The 18,524-nt window shown below is 37.8% G+C and overlaps 3 protein-coding genes across 3 annotated transcripts in view; 1 reads left to right on the forward strand and 2 right to left on the reverse strand.

Moving 5' to 3' along the window:
- Positions 1-5,525, reverse strand: part of LOC119074133 (ubiquitin-conjugating enzyme E2 W) — a 30,695-nt gene extending 25,170 nt beyond the window's left edge. The window contains exon 1 of the mRNA XM_037180120.1: positions 5,439-5,525. Coding sequence (XP_037036015.1) covers positions 5,439-5,462 — 24 coding nt within the window. The 5' untranslated portion in view covers positions 5,463-5,525. The remainder of the gene's footprint in view (positions 1-5,438) is intronic.
- Positions 5,526-7,890: 2,365 nt separating this feature from the next.
- Positions 7,891-12,771, reverse strand: LOC119074130 (cytochrome P450 9e2-like). The gene is made up of 7 exons (XM_037180113.1): positions 12,622-12,771; positions 11,141-11,365; positions 10,949-11,027; positions 9,393-9,496; positions 9,152-9,332; positions 8,231-9,086; positions 7,891-8,160 (listed from the first exon to the last, which is right to left on the reverse strand). The coding sequence occupies exons 2-7, from the start codon at positions 11,338-11,340 to the stop codon at positions 7,994-7,996; spliced, it is 1,587 nt and encodes a 528-aa protein (XP_037036008.1). The 5' UTR covers positions 11,341-11,365; positions 12,622-12,771; the 3' UTR covers positions 7,891-7,993.
- Positions 12,772-15,706: 2,935 nt separating this feature from the next.
- Positions 15,707-17,833, forward strand: LOC119074135 (zinc finger CCCH domain-containing protein 15 homolog). Its single transcript, XM_037180121.1, has 7 exons — positions 15,707-15,900; positions 16,001-16,082; positions 16,453-16,526; positions 16,602-16,883; positions 16,949-17,155; positions 17,223-17,510; positions 17,572-17,833. Exons 1-7 carry the CDS (start codon positions 15,829-15,831, stop codon positions 17,770-17,772), a joined length of 1,206 nt encoding a protein of 401 aa, XP_037036016.1. The 5' UTR covers positions 15,707-15,828; the 3' UTR covers positions 17,773-17,833.
- The last annotated feature ends 691 nt before the right edge of the window (positions 17,834-18,524 follow it).

An 18,524-nucleotide genomic window follows, 5' to 3' on the forward strand; every position in this document is an offset into this window, starting at 1 on the left:
GTAAATTTTAGTCAGAGAGATGCTAAGATAACGGCTGGGATGTCGTTTCGACGGATAAGGTAACATCAGGGCCTTTTCCATACAACGAATGAAATGTCAAAAATGGATGACTTTTTCTAAAATTGGTCGGTTGTTTACAAAATAATTAATTTTTGACTACAATGATTCGAGAATGTGGAAATACGTTTACACTCGCCTCACCATGAAAACACTGAATATCACGCGCCAAAAGTTATCGGAAACCACACTTTTTTAGTTCTCTCTCAGCAGACCTTCTAAACAGGTCTAGGGATGTGAGCAATGTTTTACTTAATAGTGGCATTTCCAGTTGTTATTTACGTTATTCGCCAAAGAGAGAACATTGATTTTAAATGAAAACGAAGGCGGAGCTTACTCTCCGTATTATAATAAACGTCGAACGATCGACTCGTTCGGCTTTGTATCGCGTATTTTCGGTTTCGTTTTTATTCTTATTCTTCTTCTATACATTTAACCTTGAACGATGTGTACAAATGCGATAGAAATGCTTTGTTTTTGTTTTTGTTGTTTGAGTATTTCATGGTGTGGCAAGTGTAAAAATTTGTGCTGATTTTGATGTTATCTGTCACAGGTAAAGTGCATTATCTGTGGTAGGTAATCTACATTGGCTGTCATAGGTAATGTTTCAGTTTATAACGACAATAAGCCATGCAAAATCGTGTACTGAATGGCTCAGTGACAACGCGCTAGGCTGGTGATCCGAAGGTTGTCGGATCGAACCCCGGCGCGTGCAACATTTTTTTAATTTCATTTGGCACATTACCAGTCACAGATAACGTTTCACATTACCTGTAACAGATAATTTTCGAAAGATTACCTGTCACAGATAATGTAACGAAATTACATTACCTGGAGACGCACATTACCTGTGTCCGCTGTATAATTTTCTGTCAGTACACTGAATCTGATTTACAGATTAATTGTCTTACGTTCATTCAGAATTTCCATAAGATTGTCAACCATTTCCAAAAACTGCGAACGTCCAAAAACCTCCATTTTCCTCCATTTAGAACGGTTTTGGCAACTCTTGAACTCATCCTTTCGTTTTAGCTGACTCTCAATTATTTTGTTTGATTCTTGTCACTATCAGATTTCAAATGAAGTCTAGAATGATTAATTTGAAAGATGAGAGCGTCAATTATCAAACAAAACCGTTGAGAGCCGGCTAAAACACAAGGCTGAGCTCAGAAGTTGCCAAAACCGTTCGAAATGATGGAAAAATTCAGTTTTTGGACGTTCGCAGTTTTTTGAGATTTTTGGCATTTTTTTAGAAATTTTGGAAAAAATTTCCACAAAAGTTTCCTAAAAAAGGCCCTGCTACCGACTGTAGTTACGGTCTCTACAGATTAACGACCTATTTAACTCTGCGCTCTTAAGTTAATAAAAATATCGGAAATCATTCAAAAATTTGTCGTATTAACAGTGCCCTCCCAAAACGTCAAGTCAACTTAACATTCAAATCAAATCACTACGACGTAAGCAGCATCAAAGACTCATTTTCATATTTTATATCAATGAGAAAACCGTATACACACATTGCCTATAAATACTTAATTTGCACAACAAGACCATATGGCCAATTTGGCCATGAACGTTCGTCTGCCATAGTTTTTTTTATCGTTGAGCTTTTAAATTGATCAGCTTTCTTCTATTAAATTTTTTCTGAAAATTATTTACATGCAATAAATTACACTTTAGAGGAAGAGAAATAGTATCACCATGAGCGTAATTTGAGAATTTAAATAATATTTGGAGCAGCGACAACGAAAAAGAAGAAGAACAAAAAAAAAACCGAACGAAATAGATAAAACGGTTATCTGACGAATAAGCCGCTATACGAAGTGAGTCACAACAGCTTAAATTATGAGCATTTTTTTTTGCTTTAACATTTCGTTTTTATCGGTTGATTCATGTGAACGCATATTTGATATGCGGAAAAAAAAACAAAATTTTTAAATCGAAATAACCCCTTGAACTTAATCATTTGATGGGTTTTTGCGTTTTTTTGTGTGCCTTCACATAACGATTTATGTTAAAAATTCGTTTAGCCGGTAATCGTCAACCGCCCACCAAATTTTAAATGTATCATTAGTGATGTCGTTTAGTCGGGATTTCCGATAAATATTTCAATCGATTTGAAATTGATTTTCGCTTTTAAATTTTTGTTTTTAACCTTACGCATTAAGTGGTCGTTAAGTTAAAAAAGATGTTACCTCAACTACAGTGGCTTGACCATAAAGCCAAGTCAGACCAGGCCACGTGTCCCTTAGATTACATAACCATTAAGTACAAACAATCGAATTTAGAGGTTCGCAATGGATCTTGCATCAGGCAAGATCGATACCACATACTCGTGTAGACAGACTCAAGCGAATAAAAAATTGGCAAACTTTTGTGTATTTATTAAAAATAGTTGGTGTGTACAAGAATATCATCTTGTTCGTATATATAGCGTTTAGTTGCTTGGTAAGAAATTCGATTTTAATGTTTCGTATAATTTGGTGGTTAAAAATAGAAAATAAAGAAGAAGAATCTACAATTCAACTGGATAAATATACTAATATGTGAAGACAGAAATTCACATGAAATAAATAATAATTTTTTGTTGCTCTGTGAAAATTTATTATTTCGGTATGTCATATCTGAGGCACTTAGTGGTGGTATAGGCATTAAGCAATGAGAAAGAAATTTCGATCTAATGGTTTCGTTGAGTTCTAAGCTCTGTAATAAATTGTGATTTAACGTTATGGTCATTTACCTATGGCTAATTCGCGTGGGTACGTCTACCATTAAAAATTCAGTGTTTGTTTGCAATTTGGCAACCGTTTTGTTTCATTTACAGTTCATATAGGAAAACGTTTTTTCTTTTTTTTTGCCTCTCTGCAAGTGCTGTGATGATATTAACCAACTGTTGATACAGAGACACTTCTTCGTCGGACGAACGAAAAAAAAACCCACAGCGATTTTTGAAGTGAGAATATTTACTGTCTGAATACTAAACAATCCATACACTCCATCAATCTTCAGTGATAGCCAATTAACAGTAAACTAGAGTGGCAGAGTGTGAATGGTTTTGTTTGATTTTCAGTGAGAGACCGTGCACGATTTTAGACTATTCATATAGACAACACAGTTGATTGCCAGCGAATTGTTTCAAATGATTAAAAACATGAAAAACTGGTACTGGACGAAAGATTGCTTTCACCGAGTGATTCTAGAAACGTTTTCAGGCGCATTAGAGCCAACATAAAACGATAAAAAAAATTGTTTTTAGCCCCGTACGAAGTACGAAGGGGCTTATAGGATTACGATGCCGTGTGTAATTGATGGAATTCGAAGCAGACGGTAAGGGCAAAGTGTTTGCCTATGTTCATAGATGACGAATCCGCAATAAAAATTTGGGCCGTCTGTCCGTCTGTCTGTCACGTCGATATCTTGAGTAAATCAAATCCGATTTCAAAATTTTTTCTTCCCTGAAAGATAGTCAAAATAGTGAGGCTAAGTTCGAAGATGGGCATATTCGGGTCGGCCCTTCGTGAGTTAGGGCCACCTAAGTGATTTAAGGTCTTTTGGTGATATTTATGGCAAAAAAAAACGATGGAAATGTAAATGACACGGCAAATGATAGGTATTGTCAATACCAATCCAGGAAAAAAAAGTTTTTTAAAATCGGGTGAGTGGACCGTGAGTTAGGGCCTTAGAAGTGAAAAGCTACTAGGGTTCTATGTGTATTTTACATAGAACTCGAGTAAATTTCATCCGTTTTTCGTAATTTTTGTGTCATTTGGAAGGTAATCAAAAGCCGAATAGAATGTTGTTGAAAAAAAATTAAATTTGGGTCCTCGGACTAAGGCCGCTACTAGGGCCCTATGTGTATTTTACATATAACTCGCGTAAATTTCATCCGTTTTTCGTAATTTTTGTTTCATTTGAAAGATAATCGAACACCGAATAGAATGTTGTTGAAAAAAAAAATAAATTTGTGTCCTTGGACTAAGGCCGCTACTAGGGCCCTATGTGTATTTTACATATAACTCGAGCAAATTTCATCCGTTTTTCGTAATTTTTGTTTCATTTGGAAGGTAATCAAAGGCCGAATAGAATGTTGTTGAAAAAAAATTAAATTTGGGTCCTCGGACTAAGGCCGCTACTAAGGCCCTATGTGTATTTTACATATAACTCGCGTAAATTTCATCCGTTTTTCGTAATTTTTGTTTCATTTGAAAGATAATCGAACACCGAATAGAATTTTGTTGAAAAAAAAATTAAATTTGGGTCCTCGGACTAAGGCCGCTACTAGAGCCCTATGCGTATTTTACGTACAACTCGAGTAAATTTCATCCGTTTTTCGTAATTTTTGTTTCATTTGGAAGGTAATCAAAGGCCGAATAGAATGTAGTTGAAAAAAATAAATAAATTTGGATCCTCGGACTGAGGCCGATACTAGGCCCTATGTGTATTTATACTCAATAAATTAAAATTTTAGGGCTATTTGAAATTTTTGTTTTATTTGAAAGGAACGTCGTACGGGGCTTCGTAATTGCGCTATGCGCAATTTCTAAGATGTACACATTCCATAATAATTTTACTTTAACTACTTTAACCGGCGCATAGGCTTACGGTCAAAGTAGGGTGACAGACGCACTAGGGTCACGTACGCAATAGATATACGGGTTTGTACGGGGCTCAGTCGCAGCAAACGCTCCGACTGTTCTGATGGCTCGTTTTAACTTTTATAACAAAAATAATCTGGTTATAGATCCCTACATGTCTAGCATTGCTAGGAAGTATCGTTAATCTTTTGACAAAGGTAATGTATGCTTGGTGCTAATGAATATGTGAAATTGGCTGTTACTTTCGTTTAGTTACATTACCTGAGATAGGTAATTTTCTGGTAGACTGAGACATAAGCAAAACCTACCCCGATCCGCCTAAGCACACGTCTCACATTCAGTTCTTGCAAACTTCCACAACCATGACCAGCAATGCATTGTGCAGTCACAACTGCATTGCTAATTGCATCTAATTGATTAATCTTTGAAATCACAAAAAATGCAGAACGAGTGAGAATGGCACTTGGCACGACTTAGTAAACGACTGACATCGATTTAAATAAGACAAAATCAAACCGAATAGTTTTTGCAATTAATCAAATTCCATTGAACAAAGCGACGGTGTGTATACACCAAAACAAAGTCCCAAAACATCATCTCTAGTATATAGAAATCAAAACAAAGTGGACAGCGCGATTTTTCACTTCATTTTTGGTTAACTTAACCAACACATTTCTTAGTAAATTTTCGTCACTATTACGATTCTAATTGGTTAATGACTGGTGAATGGGCATTTTTGGTCAATTTTAGTGTAAATCAATTCATAAATTTAAGTTAAACACATACCTCCGATGGTGATACGGATGCCATTTTTTATATCGAACTGACAGTTGGCCAATGACACTTGGAAAATGACGGATTCCCTAGAACATTTCCATTTTGCTTTTGTAAACGTTCATTGGAAAAGGCGCAAAATGAGAAAAATTATTTAAAATAGAGGCTCGACGAAAATGAATCTTCATTTGGACTTTCTCCCAAAGAGATGTAAGTACAAGGTGAAGACATCCGATAATTTTAACGTTACGCTTCGGCAACGGACCATCGGAGGATCATATGACTTAGTGTATGTAGTGTGTTTGACAAGCACTGCTTGTGGACATGTAATTTGAAATGAAAAATGGATGCACAGGTGGGAAACACTCACTGACCTGACCTGACCTGACCGTAAATTAAATGTATTTTTCGACTTTTCTTAAGTTCTACTAATGAAAGTCAGGATTCCCTATTAGCACAAAAACTACTGAACTTATCTGTGAACATAAACGAGACATTGCGCATCTGATTTATTCCCAAATGTTATGGAAACACACATTCCATTGCGTTGCGAGGTAAATTCAAAGAATTTCTGGAGAAATGCTATATTACGCGACGAATTCTTTTAATTTGTTTACATACAAAGAAGTTAACACCGCTAATTCGAGTTTTATTCAACTCATCTTTGATTGATAGCACTTATCTGCTCCATCTTTAACCTGTCACAAACGGTTTTCATCTGTTATCGACAAAGAACAGCAAGAATAAACGACAAGCTCTGACTAATGAGGTCTTATACAGCAAAGAGCATGTTCAAAACAAACGAAGTAATAGATTTCTGAAGTCAATCTATGAAAATCTTCCATCAAATGAAGTAATAGATCAGATTGTAAAAACTGTTAATATGCTTGCCGTCTGTGAAAGGTTAACAACGTTTTATGAATCTAGCTTCTAGTGTGACACTCCGTTGATGCTTACAAAGAACCGCTCTTGCATCAGATGATGTCTAATCTGAGATTGATTCAGATGATGTCTAATCTGAGATTGATTCAGATGACCAGATTCAGATTATCAAACGATAGCGCTGCGTCTAACAAGCAGGCAAGCTAAACGCTTCAACTTCCGGATTGTAGTTTCAGGACATACCTACACAGTGATCTTTCGAGCCTGATGGATCTAGAAAGAAATCACGATCATTTATAAATATTTGCGAACATATCGTGACAAGGGCAGTAAGTTTTTCGGTTTTGATTATCTGAAAATTCCGTAAAAGTCTTGTACTGTTCATTTAGCTATGACGATGATTCCACAGTGTCGTGGAATTCTCCACTTGAGGGAATTTCGCATAAATTGTATTCTGAGGGCTAGAAAATGATGATTGAACTGTAGGAATAATGTGCAAACTATCTATAAATGACGTACGGACTATAAAAGCGATGTCAAAGAATCTTCAAGGATTTTCCATTCATCTAATGAACTTAAGAGTCATATCGCCAAATCTTCAGGCGATTTTTTTTAACTTTGGGAACAAGCAGTCTCCGATTTTAATGAGTGATAGCTCGTTGGATTCGTCTTTCAATCCTAGGAAACAAGTATCTTTCCCTTTTTCTAAAAAAAATGGTTTTCTGTGAAAAGAGCTCAAAAGTGAGGACATGTCAGCGGGTAACGAAAACAGTTTTTTGGCAATAACTCAAGAAACAATTATTTTAAATTGTTGTAATGTTGTACGAATGTCGGCCTTGGAAAGAACTCCAGGTAGAGTATACGAACTGCTTGGTGCGAGTACATCCACGAGCGTTATGACTAAAAATATAGTGAATGTTCGGAGAGCCCGGATTCTCTGCAGCTTCGTTGTTCCACGGAACTGATAATGGGGTGTTGTAGCTGGCCTCTTTCTGAGGGCTCTACAGCTGGAACAGCATCTGGAACGGTACTACGGCAGTCATTTTTTATCGTCTACTATTCTCTTACCTCATCAATAAAAAAACGCTGCAGAGGATCCGGATTCTCCGAACATTCACTATATTTTTAGTCATAACTCTCGTGGATCAACTAGCACCAAGCGGTGCGTATACTCTACCTGTAGGTCTTTCCAAGGCCGACAATCGTACGACATTTAAACAATAAAAAAAAATGTCTTGAGTGATTGCCGAAAAACTGTTTTCGGTACCCTCTGACATGTCTTTACTTTTGAGCTCTTTTCACAGAAAACCATTCTTTTTAGAAAAAGTGAAAGATACGTGTTTCCTAGAATTGAAAGATGAATCCAACGTGCTATCACCCATTAAAATCGGAGACCGCTTGTTCCCCAATCGCCTGAAGTCTAGGCGATATGACTCTTAAACGATTGTCCAAGCTTCCACAATCAACTTGATGATGTGAATAGTGAATTCAATAGACTCAAACGAACTGTGATGAAGGAAAGCAAAATGGTTCGCAGTGCTTTGTCTACAGAATTTCATCTCGGAAGCAACAAAGTTTCGGATAAATGGTTCAAGCGAATTTTATTACCTGTTGTGTAAGACATCAAAATAAAAGTTTACAATAAAGTCATATCCATTCACATTGCTAAGCAGCGTCAAGCGGTTCTAAGCTTTTACTCTTTTTTTGAATTCCAAATGGATCCCCTTTTCAGGAACTAACGACAATTTTCCCATTTCCAGCGGCAATGCAGTTTTCTCACAAACTTCGAACGTAAAGTGCTTCAACAGATGGAAAGCAACGGCTTTGATCTGTAGCAAGGCGAACCGGGACCCTGAAATTATACAATTGCCGATGTTACTACAAATGGACGACAATGCCGGTAATTCGTATTCTGTTCATGCCTATGCAATTGCGAGGCCCGATACCAAATGGGATATAGGAGCCGTTAACGATTTTCGATGCATTTTCGTCGCTATATCTCTCAGGATCGAACTTTTTCGGTTCGGGAAAATATTTCGGGTCCATGTGAAGACCATAGATGGGAATCCAGAATTGCTGGCCAGCCTTCATAGTTACCGTCTGACCGTCGACAATAAAAGTAATTTCTTTGTTGCAAACACGATCGGTCAACAGAGCTGGTGGCCATCTACGCAGACATTCCGAAATGACTTGGTCGAGATATTTCAATGAATTTAGTAATTCGTAGGTGAGCTTTTCGTCTTTCATGCACTGAACCGTCTCATCAATTTCACGGCACAATTTTTCCTGTACATCCGGATTCAATGCCAGTTCGTTAGCGAGGAAAGAAAGCAACGTTGAACTAGTGTCGAAGCCAGCCAAAAAGAATAACAAACACTGGGCGACCAATTCATCGTCGGACCATTCGTTTTTGGAATCGGCTTTACTGCTGAATTCTTCAACAGTGGCGAATCCATCGTTCGAGTCAGTTTGTCCGTCCTGGTCGTCTCTTGTCAAATTCCCTTTCCGTACTTGCATCAAAATGTTAATCATATCGGGACGGAAAATGTGTTTATTCTCCCGCTCGACCATTGTGTCGATAATTAACGATTTGAAGAATGTTGTCAACGTGTCACTCAAAAATCGGACATTTAATCTGGCTGCCAAACGCGGAAACGTTCGAAACAGAAAGAATTTAAAAAATCCCTTCAATTTCGAGCCATTCATCACTTCCTTTCCCATTCGGAAAAATTCGTTGTCCTTGTTTTCCAGCGAATCAACTTTGATACCGAAGGCACACTGAAACGAAACGATTTCTCTCATTGACAAGAGTAAATTACTTTGCTAAAAGAGAATCCACTTACAGTGGCAACAACATCGTTTGTAAATCGGGAAAACACATCTTTCATGTCAACGGCATGAGTTCCTTCTTCGGACGAATTTCTCTTTAGAAAGTGGTCAACCACTTGTCCGCTACACTCATCAATTAATTCGAACATGAGTCTCATCTTCTTGCCGGTGAATGCAGGGGACAGTGTCGATCGCCTATGAAAAGTAATTAGTACAATGAACACCGTGAAGTCTGACCCCCTGTAGCTGACTCACATTGACTTCCATCTTTGGCCTCTCAATGAAATCAAGGTACTGCCCATCATTGGGTCAACATCGCCTCCGATTACAGACTTGTGATCTTGAAAGTGATCGAATTCCTTCACATAAACGATTGATAAGTATCTCGGTAAAATGTATTGTGTGAAGGGATTACCAGGGCTGCATTCGCTAAGTATAACAAAACAAGAATAGTACCGGCTAACGCCTAGTGAGTCTTTTTTCTTTTTCATTTTGAATCTCACCATCGTTTTTGAATCTCACCATCGTTCCCAACCACCTATCCCTAATCGAAACTTTCCTAAAGACTAAATGTCACTACTTTCGAGCAATAAATTATGAAAATAGGTAGGGTCTCGCATTAAGTATAGATTAAGAGCATTAAGTATGATTTCTGTTTATTGCCAGCTTGGTATTCATTCAAGTACCACTTCGGTATTCAACTACCAAATTTTCGATTTATAAATAAGCAAGCGAGCCGATTAATATCATCAGTCGGTGTGGTAGTTTGGTAGTCAACTACCACTTTGGTAGTCAACTACCACTTTGGTAGTCAACTACCAGTTTGGTAGTCAACTACCACTTTGGTAATCAACTACCACTTTGGTAGTCAACTACCACTTTGGTAGTCAACTACCACTTTGGTAGTCAACTACCACTTTGGTAGTCAACTACCACTTTGGTAGTCAACTACCACTTTGGTAGTCAACTACCACTTTGGTAGTCAACTACCACTTTGGTAGTCAACTACCACTTTGGTAGTCAACTACCACTTTGGTAGTCAACTACCACTTTGGTAGTCAACTACCACTTTGGTAGTCAACTACCACTTTGGTAGTCAACTACCACTTTGATAGTCAACTACCAAATACTCGATTTACAAATAGACCAGCAGGCAGAATAATTTCATCAGTCGGTGTGCATCTTTCGAGGAAGAAACATCTTTGATACTAAATATTTTGGGGGTCCAACTACCAACAACTACCAAACTTTCAAATTACAATGTCTGCTATGAGCGATCGGTTACCAGATAACAAATAATAATTGATTTGTCTGGTGTTGGTTTGTTCATAGTAGCATTGCAATTTTAACTTTTATCAATCACATTTTATTTGTGATACAGACGGACGGACGGACAGATGAAGTGCCCACAATAGGTAGTATTTTGAATTGCTTTTCTTCTGCTTGAAAATCCGATTCGCATCTTTCATCGAATAACTTCAACCACTTTGAAGCTTAAACTCAAGCTTGGTAGACTGAGTCATCAAAGTATTGGTCCTTACAGGTCCAATCATAACCAGCTATGATCATTTGTTACTGAAATTCTTTAGCCGTAGGATAAGATAATCTTTTAAAAATTGGCTGAAACGGAGCCATTGCCTCGATATAACGCATAGAATAAGTTTTTCATAAGTTAACAGAGAGATGATATCCATGCTGGGAAATCCAGCTTTATTATCTCTCCGTAAGGTAACAACATTCATACCTTTCAATTTTAGCGTTATTTTTTAGGAAGTACAACCCTGGCGATCACTATACGACTACCATATTACCTTGATTGCCAGTTTCTTGATGAGTTCTGGATCGCGGATCATGTAGACTGGCGATAGGAAATCGAAAAATCCATTGATTCTGAAATCGTGATTGACGAAAATGAATTTATTTGGTTCCAGTTATAATAAGTCGTCGCTGCTTTGTGAGCACTGGTATATCACTAAAAAAAAAACAGTTTGCCCAACACTTACTTTTCATTAGGAAATGCATTGTACATGAACAGTATACTGTTTCCCATAGAAAGTCGTTTCATCAGCAACGATCCGGTGTTTCCCAATAGCAAAAATGGATTCATTGCCTTCAATCCCGACTTTTTGAAGAAATCATGGTCCTTGGATAGGTATTTGTAGAAAAGAAAAAGCGCCACAGCGCTGATGATGAGGAACAACATCTTTTATCGAAATTAATTCTTTCGGCTGAAATGGACAGTGGAAGTTAAAAGTAAATTTTTGTTTTCCTAAACGAAAGCGTTATCTTGCAGTGTAAGTAAAGCGGCTGATAAAAAGTTTTACAACATTGGGTGACGAATTTTGTTGACAAAAAAGTCGAAAAGTTATGCCATCGACACGGTCACTGATTATTCTCGTATGAAAACTTAGATAGGTAGACCGATTTCTCAAATCTTTCATTTCGCAATCACAACTAAGATTGAGATATACAGACCAATGAATGTGTGCGAGGGTCGAAAAGCGTCTATTCGTCTCGGATCAATAAAAATAACACGAAAATTGAAAGAACCTTTTCTACAGCACATGAGACTCATTTACCTACCGCGCTACCATAAAAAGTTAAGTTACGTAACTGATTCGTCCATCTAAACGCTAAAAGTAACCAACCCCCTTCTCCTGCATGTGTAACCCTTTGAATTTTAAATCGCATTACCTTTCTCAGACGTAACCCAAGTGCTAACAGAACGTATCAAATTCTACTACTTCATTAGTTTGTAATATACCTACAATTGGCTATAAAGAGAACACCGGTCAGAGATCATCACTTATTTTGTCGCGTCTGCTGTCGATAACAGATGACATAACCGTCCGCTAGAGGAAGTGAGACCCATACATCCAACGGAACGATATTCTCATTTTCTTGTCAGTTCATTTATTCTTCTATTTATTTCGTATTTTTGTGTCGGATGCGATAGAAACACAAACCAACAGTCAGAAAACGCTGAAGCATTCCATCATGATGGATGGTTACTTTTCCCTGCCTACATTTACCTACCAATTGAGCGTTTTAAAAACTTTATAGCAAATAATTTAGACTCTATACGTAAGCATCGTGTAAACAGACTTAAGCAGTTTATGCGTTAGTCATAAATTGATAATCTCTGTTGGTATATCGCGGCATATACGTGTATAATATACCATCTGATTCAGTATACATACGATACGATACTTGATACCGAAACAACACACGAACATAAAGTAAAATCGCTTTCAATGGTTTCAATGTCACAGAGTTGTGTATTTCGTCAATTGATGAAATAAAACAGCCGGTCTCATTCAACACAATATTAAAACGAAATTTGTTCACCCAAAAATCAATAGAGGATATTTCGTCAATCAAAGATTGATTTTTCTTGAAAAAATTCTTTCTTTTTTTTAACTTTCCGATTGAAAAATCATAAAATTATCTGTTTTCAGCAACGGCAAAAATAAATTTTTATTACCACGTCTGTTTAGAATTTCAATTTCCAAGTAAACAAATCTTTCATTTATCGGCGGAGGTATATTGCGATGTACGATTCGTATATATTAATTTGATTCCAGCGCGGTTATTACCGCGACGATTTTTAACCTAATACTGAATGGTTCTTGTGATGTTTCGCATGTTTTATTCAAAAACAAAATCTCCAGAGTGTGTAAGAATCTGACACGCACACAACAGAAATTCAGTTAACAGCGTTAACAGCACCCCGGTCTGCTGATGTATGTGTGTAAATTTTAATTTAGCAATAATTTAATTATCTGCAAATGCAAACTTTATGATGAGAATTTCATATTTTTTTGGAAGTAGGTGTGTGAATGGAATTTTTTTGAGTACACACAGCCGTTTATTTGTCGATTGTGTTGTAGAAAAAGACAAACAGCGGTTACAGATCCTTGTTTGTAGGCAACACCGTCTTTATCTCCCACGTAAATTAAATTTTGTTCTTACTTTAGATCTTCAATTAACCTGTTACAGACGACAAACATATCCATAACGAGTATTATTATCGGATCTATTACTTCCATCTATTAAAGTATTTGTAATCGATTGATTTCCAATCTGGTACTTCAATCTTTTTAACATGCATTTTACAATATTTAACATGCATATTACTCAGAGTTTGTCATTATTTTTGTCATCGATAACAGATGAAATCCGTATGTGACAGGCTGATGAACATCAGTTGAACTTTTCTGCAATTTTGCTTAAATAATTTCAAATTTAAAGATTGTCGTTTAGAGAAGGCAAAGAAGCTAGACGCACTAATTGTTTAAAGCTTCAAATAGAGGGATGCTACTGTCTTCCTACTTTGATTGACCTTATCGAGTAAGAAAGTTTTTAGCATTGTCTGGCTATGTTAGACTTCAAGTGTTGCTTTTTTAAGAACAGCAATTTACTCAGAGGAAGAGCAACGTCTCTGAAATATATTGCAGCACCTGCATCTTCGAACGCTTCACTAACCGAGATCAAATTTATTTAGATGTTCCTAAGAGGGATTCTTTTGAATTTCGACTGACCGAAATCGGCGCTATTTATTCCGGGACTTTTTTATATATGCCTAGTTAGGCCTTGGTGCCTAGGCCCCAAAACCAGTCTCAGATAATTTTGATCTTCCACACCTGGCTGGTGGTCAACGGTGCGAAGTCGAAAAATGGGGTTTCGTAATCCGGATTTCATTTCCGTAAGGTTTCGAGGACACTGGCGTGTATGGGTTCGTTGGAAAGCTGAGGTCGAGTACTCCTGGGGCAAATAATAACTTCATAGAATTTGATGATAAACGGCCGAAAATATGACTTCCGGAAAATTTCTGAAAATCGATGTAACCTCGGTGAACTTTGATGAGTGCTGTGACCTCACTAATGCAATTATTTTATTAAATTATTACTTATTATGAATGTGTAGGACCTCAGCTTTACAGCGATACCCATATTTAGTAGTGTCCTCGAAACCTTACGGAAATGAAATCCGGATTACGAAACCCCATTTTTCGACTTCGCACCGTTGACCACCAGCCAGGTGTGAAAGATCAAAATTATCTGAGACTGGTTTTGGGGCCTAGGCACCAAGGCCTAACTAGGCATGTATAAAAAAGTCCCGGAATAAATAGCGCCGATTTCGGTCAGTCGAAATTCAAAAGAATCCCTCTAAATGCCTCTCTCCTTACGCACCATCACCGGCGATATAAGGTTTTTGCATCCACTCAGGTGGTTATTATAGGTTTGTTTCATCGTACGGTAAAAACAATTTTTGATAAAAACGACAGAGCCATATTGTCTGTTCCAAGGCCATACAAACTGTCAAATTACGGTCAAATTTTATCCATAGAGGGGGATGAATCCTCATCAATATTTATATGAAAACCGATCTCTGTGGATGAAATCGAGTTCGTTCGGCCAGTTAAAATTCATGTTTACAGTTACTTGGGACAATCCTATAACCTCAACGGTTTTGCGAAAAATTTGTCAACAATAATTTTTTGGTTATGGCTCTATGGATGACGCTTTGACAAATAACCTTGGAACAGACCTATTTCATCCAATTGGTTGACGGATGACTGGTTTTTAAACTGAGATCGAAAGGAAAAGAGAATTTGTTCGCAGTAGAAGGAAAATCTCTCTTTCGTAATACTTTTGTAGAGAAAAATTCCTCTCTGTTCTCAGGATTGCAGGAACTGCTGGTAAAGGTTTCGATTTTAATCATTTTCCACAAGGGAAATATATTTTGCGATCGAATTTTCTTTTTCCTGCGATCAATTATTGTCTTTCTGCGATCAATTCCTCTTTTTGGTGCGGTCAATTCTCTTTTTAGAATTATTAGCTTAAATACTTCCAGTTTTATTCGAAGGTAAATTGTGTAAGAACGCTTGAGAAGAAAATTGTGAGTGATGAGTCACACTATGGACTTGAATCTAGATATTTAATGGCTTGTCGAAGGTTTGTTTTACTGAACCTATTTTGACTGAATCATTGTCGTGTATCATGAAAGTACATGACGTGTATAATAACTAATAGGGCAGAGGGACCGAGATCGCTTGCAGAGAAAAAGGGCTAAAAATTCCCTCGAGGGTCACGTAGCTTATAAGCAGAGCCACCTTATAGTGTCGTATCATATCATATACTTACTTGGTATACCACGACAGAGTAAAGTTACCAGGCAGGAGCGCTTGTTTGACTAGGGACCTGAATAATCTAGTAGCCCTATGTTTTTTGCGAATTAAATTTTTCAACTTATGTCAGTGTTCATTTGAGTTCAATTTCATACAGTGTATTAGGTCCCTTATTTGACGTTTTGAAAATGAACCGCTCCTGCCTGGTTTATTTCACTCTGCCGTGGTATTAGAAATTGAGAGTTGAGCCCAGTTTAAATTTGTATGTGATTTGTGTCATTTTGACGTGTGACCCCGCGACCAGTTTAAACAAAGTGGTCAAAAATCGCTCTCCTTAAACAATGTATACTTTTAAATTCGTTGGATAATTTGAAATTGTTGAACAGATGGCGGCTCGCAGCTGTTTCATACACGCGTGTGACAGTAGAAATTCCTCATCGTCATGTTGGCACGAGTGACTGCATGCCACATTTTTGACTTACATTATTTTTGCTTGTGAATTCATAAAATTTGCTAGTTTAACTGCATTTTTTGCACAATTTTACCGAACGACCAAGTAAAATGCCGCCGAAAAAAACGAATTCCGGTGCCAGCAAAAAGGTTGAGCAAAAGAAAAAGGAAAAAGTCATCGAGGTAGGTCTTGTTTTGATGAAAGAACGTAGCTTTGCACCTATTCATCATAACACACTGTCTGGACGTTTATGAACTTACACATGGTCGTTACCATTTATAGGATAAGACTTTTGGCTTGAAGAACAAGAAGGGCGCCAAAACACAGAAATTCATTGCACAAGTGGAGAAACAAGTGAAAAGTGGTAGGTATTTCGACGAGTGACAGATTCCCAGAGAAAATCTGATTTTCTGTCAAAAGATCTGACAGATTGGGTTGACTTCCCAATTGATCGTAAAGTTCAATTATTACCAGTCTAGTGTTTACCGATTTCTGTCAGTGGAGTCGGTATCCGATATTACTCGGTATAAAATGGTTGCACTTCAATAAGGGAACCAAATTCTGTACCGGAGACATATTTGAAACCCAAAATCATTTAACCGGCATTGTAATTGTCCAGTTCCAACTGTTGCAAAGCAGAATTTTGTTCCTTATTCACGCAAAATTTCAAACGGAAAAACGAATCGGGAAACAAATTCGAGAAGCATCCGAAACTGATTTTTCAATTATTTCAGGTGGCCTGCATCCGGTTACTAACGTCAATGCAAAGAAGGAGGAAAAGGAGAAAAAACTGAAGGAGCAGAAAGAGGTGAAATTCCATTCCATTCCGAAAATGCTTTCGTAAATCCTAACGTGTCCCACCTCGGCACTATTGTCGTTTCAGTTGCTTGCCCTCTTCAGGCCCGTTCAAACTCAAAAAGTCGAGAAAGGCACCGATCCGAAGTCGGTTGTCTGTGCATTCTTCAAAGCCGGCCAATGTGGAAAGGGTGACAAGTGTAAATTCTCTCACGATCTTACTGTCGAACGAAAGGTTGAGAAACGATCGCTCTATGTTGACATGCGGGATGAGGATGGTGATACGATGGAGAATTGGAATGATGAGAAATTGCAGCAGGTCGTCAACACTAAACACGGAACGGAAAAGCGAATGCCGACGACCGATATTGTGAGTATACCTTCGGATCTTGTGTGACACAGCGCGTAGACAGTAACAACGTTTCCGTTTCACAGATTTGCAAATTCTTCTTGGAAGCGGTTGAAAAGTCCAAATATGGTTGGTTCTGGGAGTGTCCGAATGGCGAGAAATGTATTTACCGTCATGCTCTGCCGCAGGGCTATGTTCTTAAGCGAGACAAAAAGAAACTGGAGGACAAAGGCCCGGAAATATCACTTGTGGATCTAATTGAACGTGAACGAAATGCTTTGGGGTCGACTGTGGTAAATATCGATTGGCCCAAATATTTTTTCCCTTTCCGTTGTTCAGCTTCCCATTTTTTCCCGGTAGACCAAAGTCACTTTGGAATCATTCTTGTCGTGGAAGAAGAGGAAAATCCAAGAGAAAAAGGACAGACTAGCCAAAGAGGAGGATCAGAAGAAGAAAGACTACAAATCTGGCAAACAATTCGGTCTATCTGGAAAGGAAATGTTCAGTTTTAATCCTGATCTGGCTGACGACGGTCCAATGGAAGAGGGCGATGCCGTCTTTGATAGCTACGATAGGGAAGAAGAGGACGACGGTGCTTTCGAATACAAGGAGTTGGACTTATCAGACATTGCAATGGCAGCCCAGGAGGTTTGTTTTCCATTTATAATAAGCAGAAAGTTCGAAACAAACTTTGATTCAACCATTCTAGGTCGATGGTACTGGTACTGTTGCGCTCGATGACCGTTTACAAGGGAACGCCGAAGTAGAACCAATAGCTTCCAATCAAGAAACTGAAGCTCCCAGTTTAGATGCCGTTGACGCAACACCGTTCAACGAAAATCTGTTCTTAGATGAAGACTTGGACGGCCTGGACGACGAATTGAATGAACTAGATTTAGATGATAAATAACTTTAGTTCTTCAATTTTACTATTTGGTTTATGAAAAATATATTGAAAATTTGAGCTGAGCAACGAGTGTTTTCCGGAAGCCAAAACAAAAAAGTGTGACGTCGTCGTGACGTAGTTGTGGATGAATTTGAAAGATAATTCAAACGATTCGCAGATTGCCTCGCAGATTGCAGAATTGTACAAAATTAAGCAACAATTGATCCAACTCCAACGTTAACAATTTGGGATATTGTACCAGAGAACCCAGTGGAATTGAAAGATTTGTTTGGATGATGGATAATATGCGATTTTTCATAGTCCCGAGTATGGTGTTCGAATCACATTTGTCTTTTCGGTAAGCAAATTGGAAACAAAATTTTAAATTCCCCAGAAACTATTTCTTAAATGGAATCCGCAAGTGTTGGTGATAGTTAAGGTCAGGGTGCCAGGATCCGTTAATAGTTACTTTTTACAGACGGCAAGTATATCACCGTACCTACAGTGTTTAGTGCCCTGACATCGTCAACATTAATTTTCGAACTATTGTTGTCTTGATTTTGAATGTGTGATCAACGAGGCAGAGAAGATTGGTCTCAAAATTAATCCATCGAAATGCGAGCTATTCTTCTGTTCGGGCTCAGTTGACGAAGAAACGTATATAAAGTTCAATGCAATCTGTCCTGGAATCAGGGTTGTATCTAAGGAAGATTTAAGTCTGCTTGGCGCACCACTTTTGGAAGAAGGTTTCAAGAAATTTGCAGAAAAAGTTTTGT

Source organism: Bradysia coprophila, unplaced genomic scaffold (genome assembly GCF_014529535.1).
Source record: "Bradysia coprophila strain Holo2 unplaced genomic scaffold, BU_Bcop_v1 contig_138, whole genome shotgun sequence".
NCBI classification, from domain to species: domain Eukaryota; kingdom Metazoa; phylum Arthropoda; class Insecta; order Diptera; family Sciaridae; genus Bradysia; species Bradysia coprophila.

Excerpts from the sequence above, each read along its gene's own strand:
- LOC119074130 (XM_037180113.1), bottom strand. The coding sequence starts at position 11,340 with ATGTTGTTCCTCATCATCAGCGCTGTGGCGCTTTTTCTTTTCTACAAA. Across the intron at positions 11,028-11,140 it reads AATGCATTTCCTAATGAAAA|AATCAATGGATTTTTCGATT; the intron begins GTAAGTGTTGGG and ends TCACGATTTCAG. Across the intron at positions 9,497-10,948 it reads TCAAGAAACTGGCAATCAAG|GAATTCGATCACTTTCAAGA; the intron begins GTAATATGGTAG and ends GTTTATGTGAAG.
- LOC119074135 (XM_037180121.1), top strand. The coding sequence starts at position 15,829 with ATGCCGCCGAAAAAAACGAATTCCGGTGCCAGCAAAAAGGTTGAGCAA. Across the intron at positions 16,083-16,452 it reads GGAGAAACAAGTGAAAAGTG|GTGGCCTGCATCCGGTTACT; the intron begins GTAGGTATTTCG and ends CAATTATTTCAG. Across the intron at positions 16,527-16,601 it reads AACTGAAGGAGCAGAAAGAG|TTGCTTGCCCTCTTCAGGCC; the intron begins GTGAAATTCCAT and ends TTGTCGTTTCAG.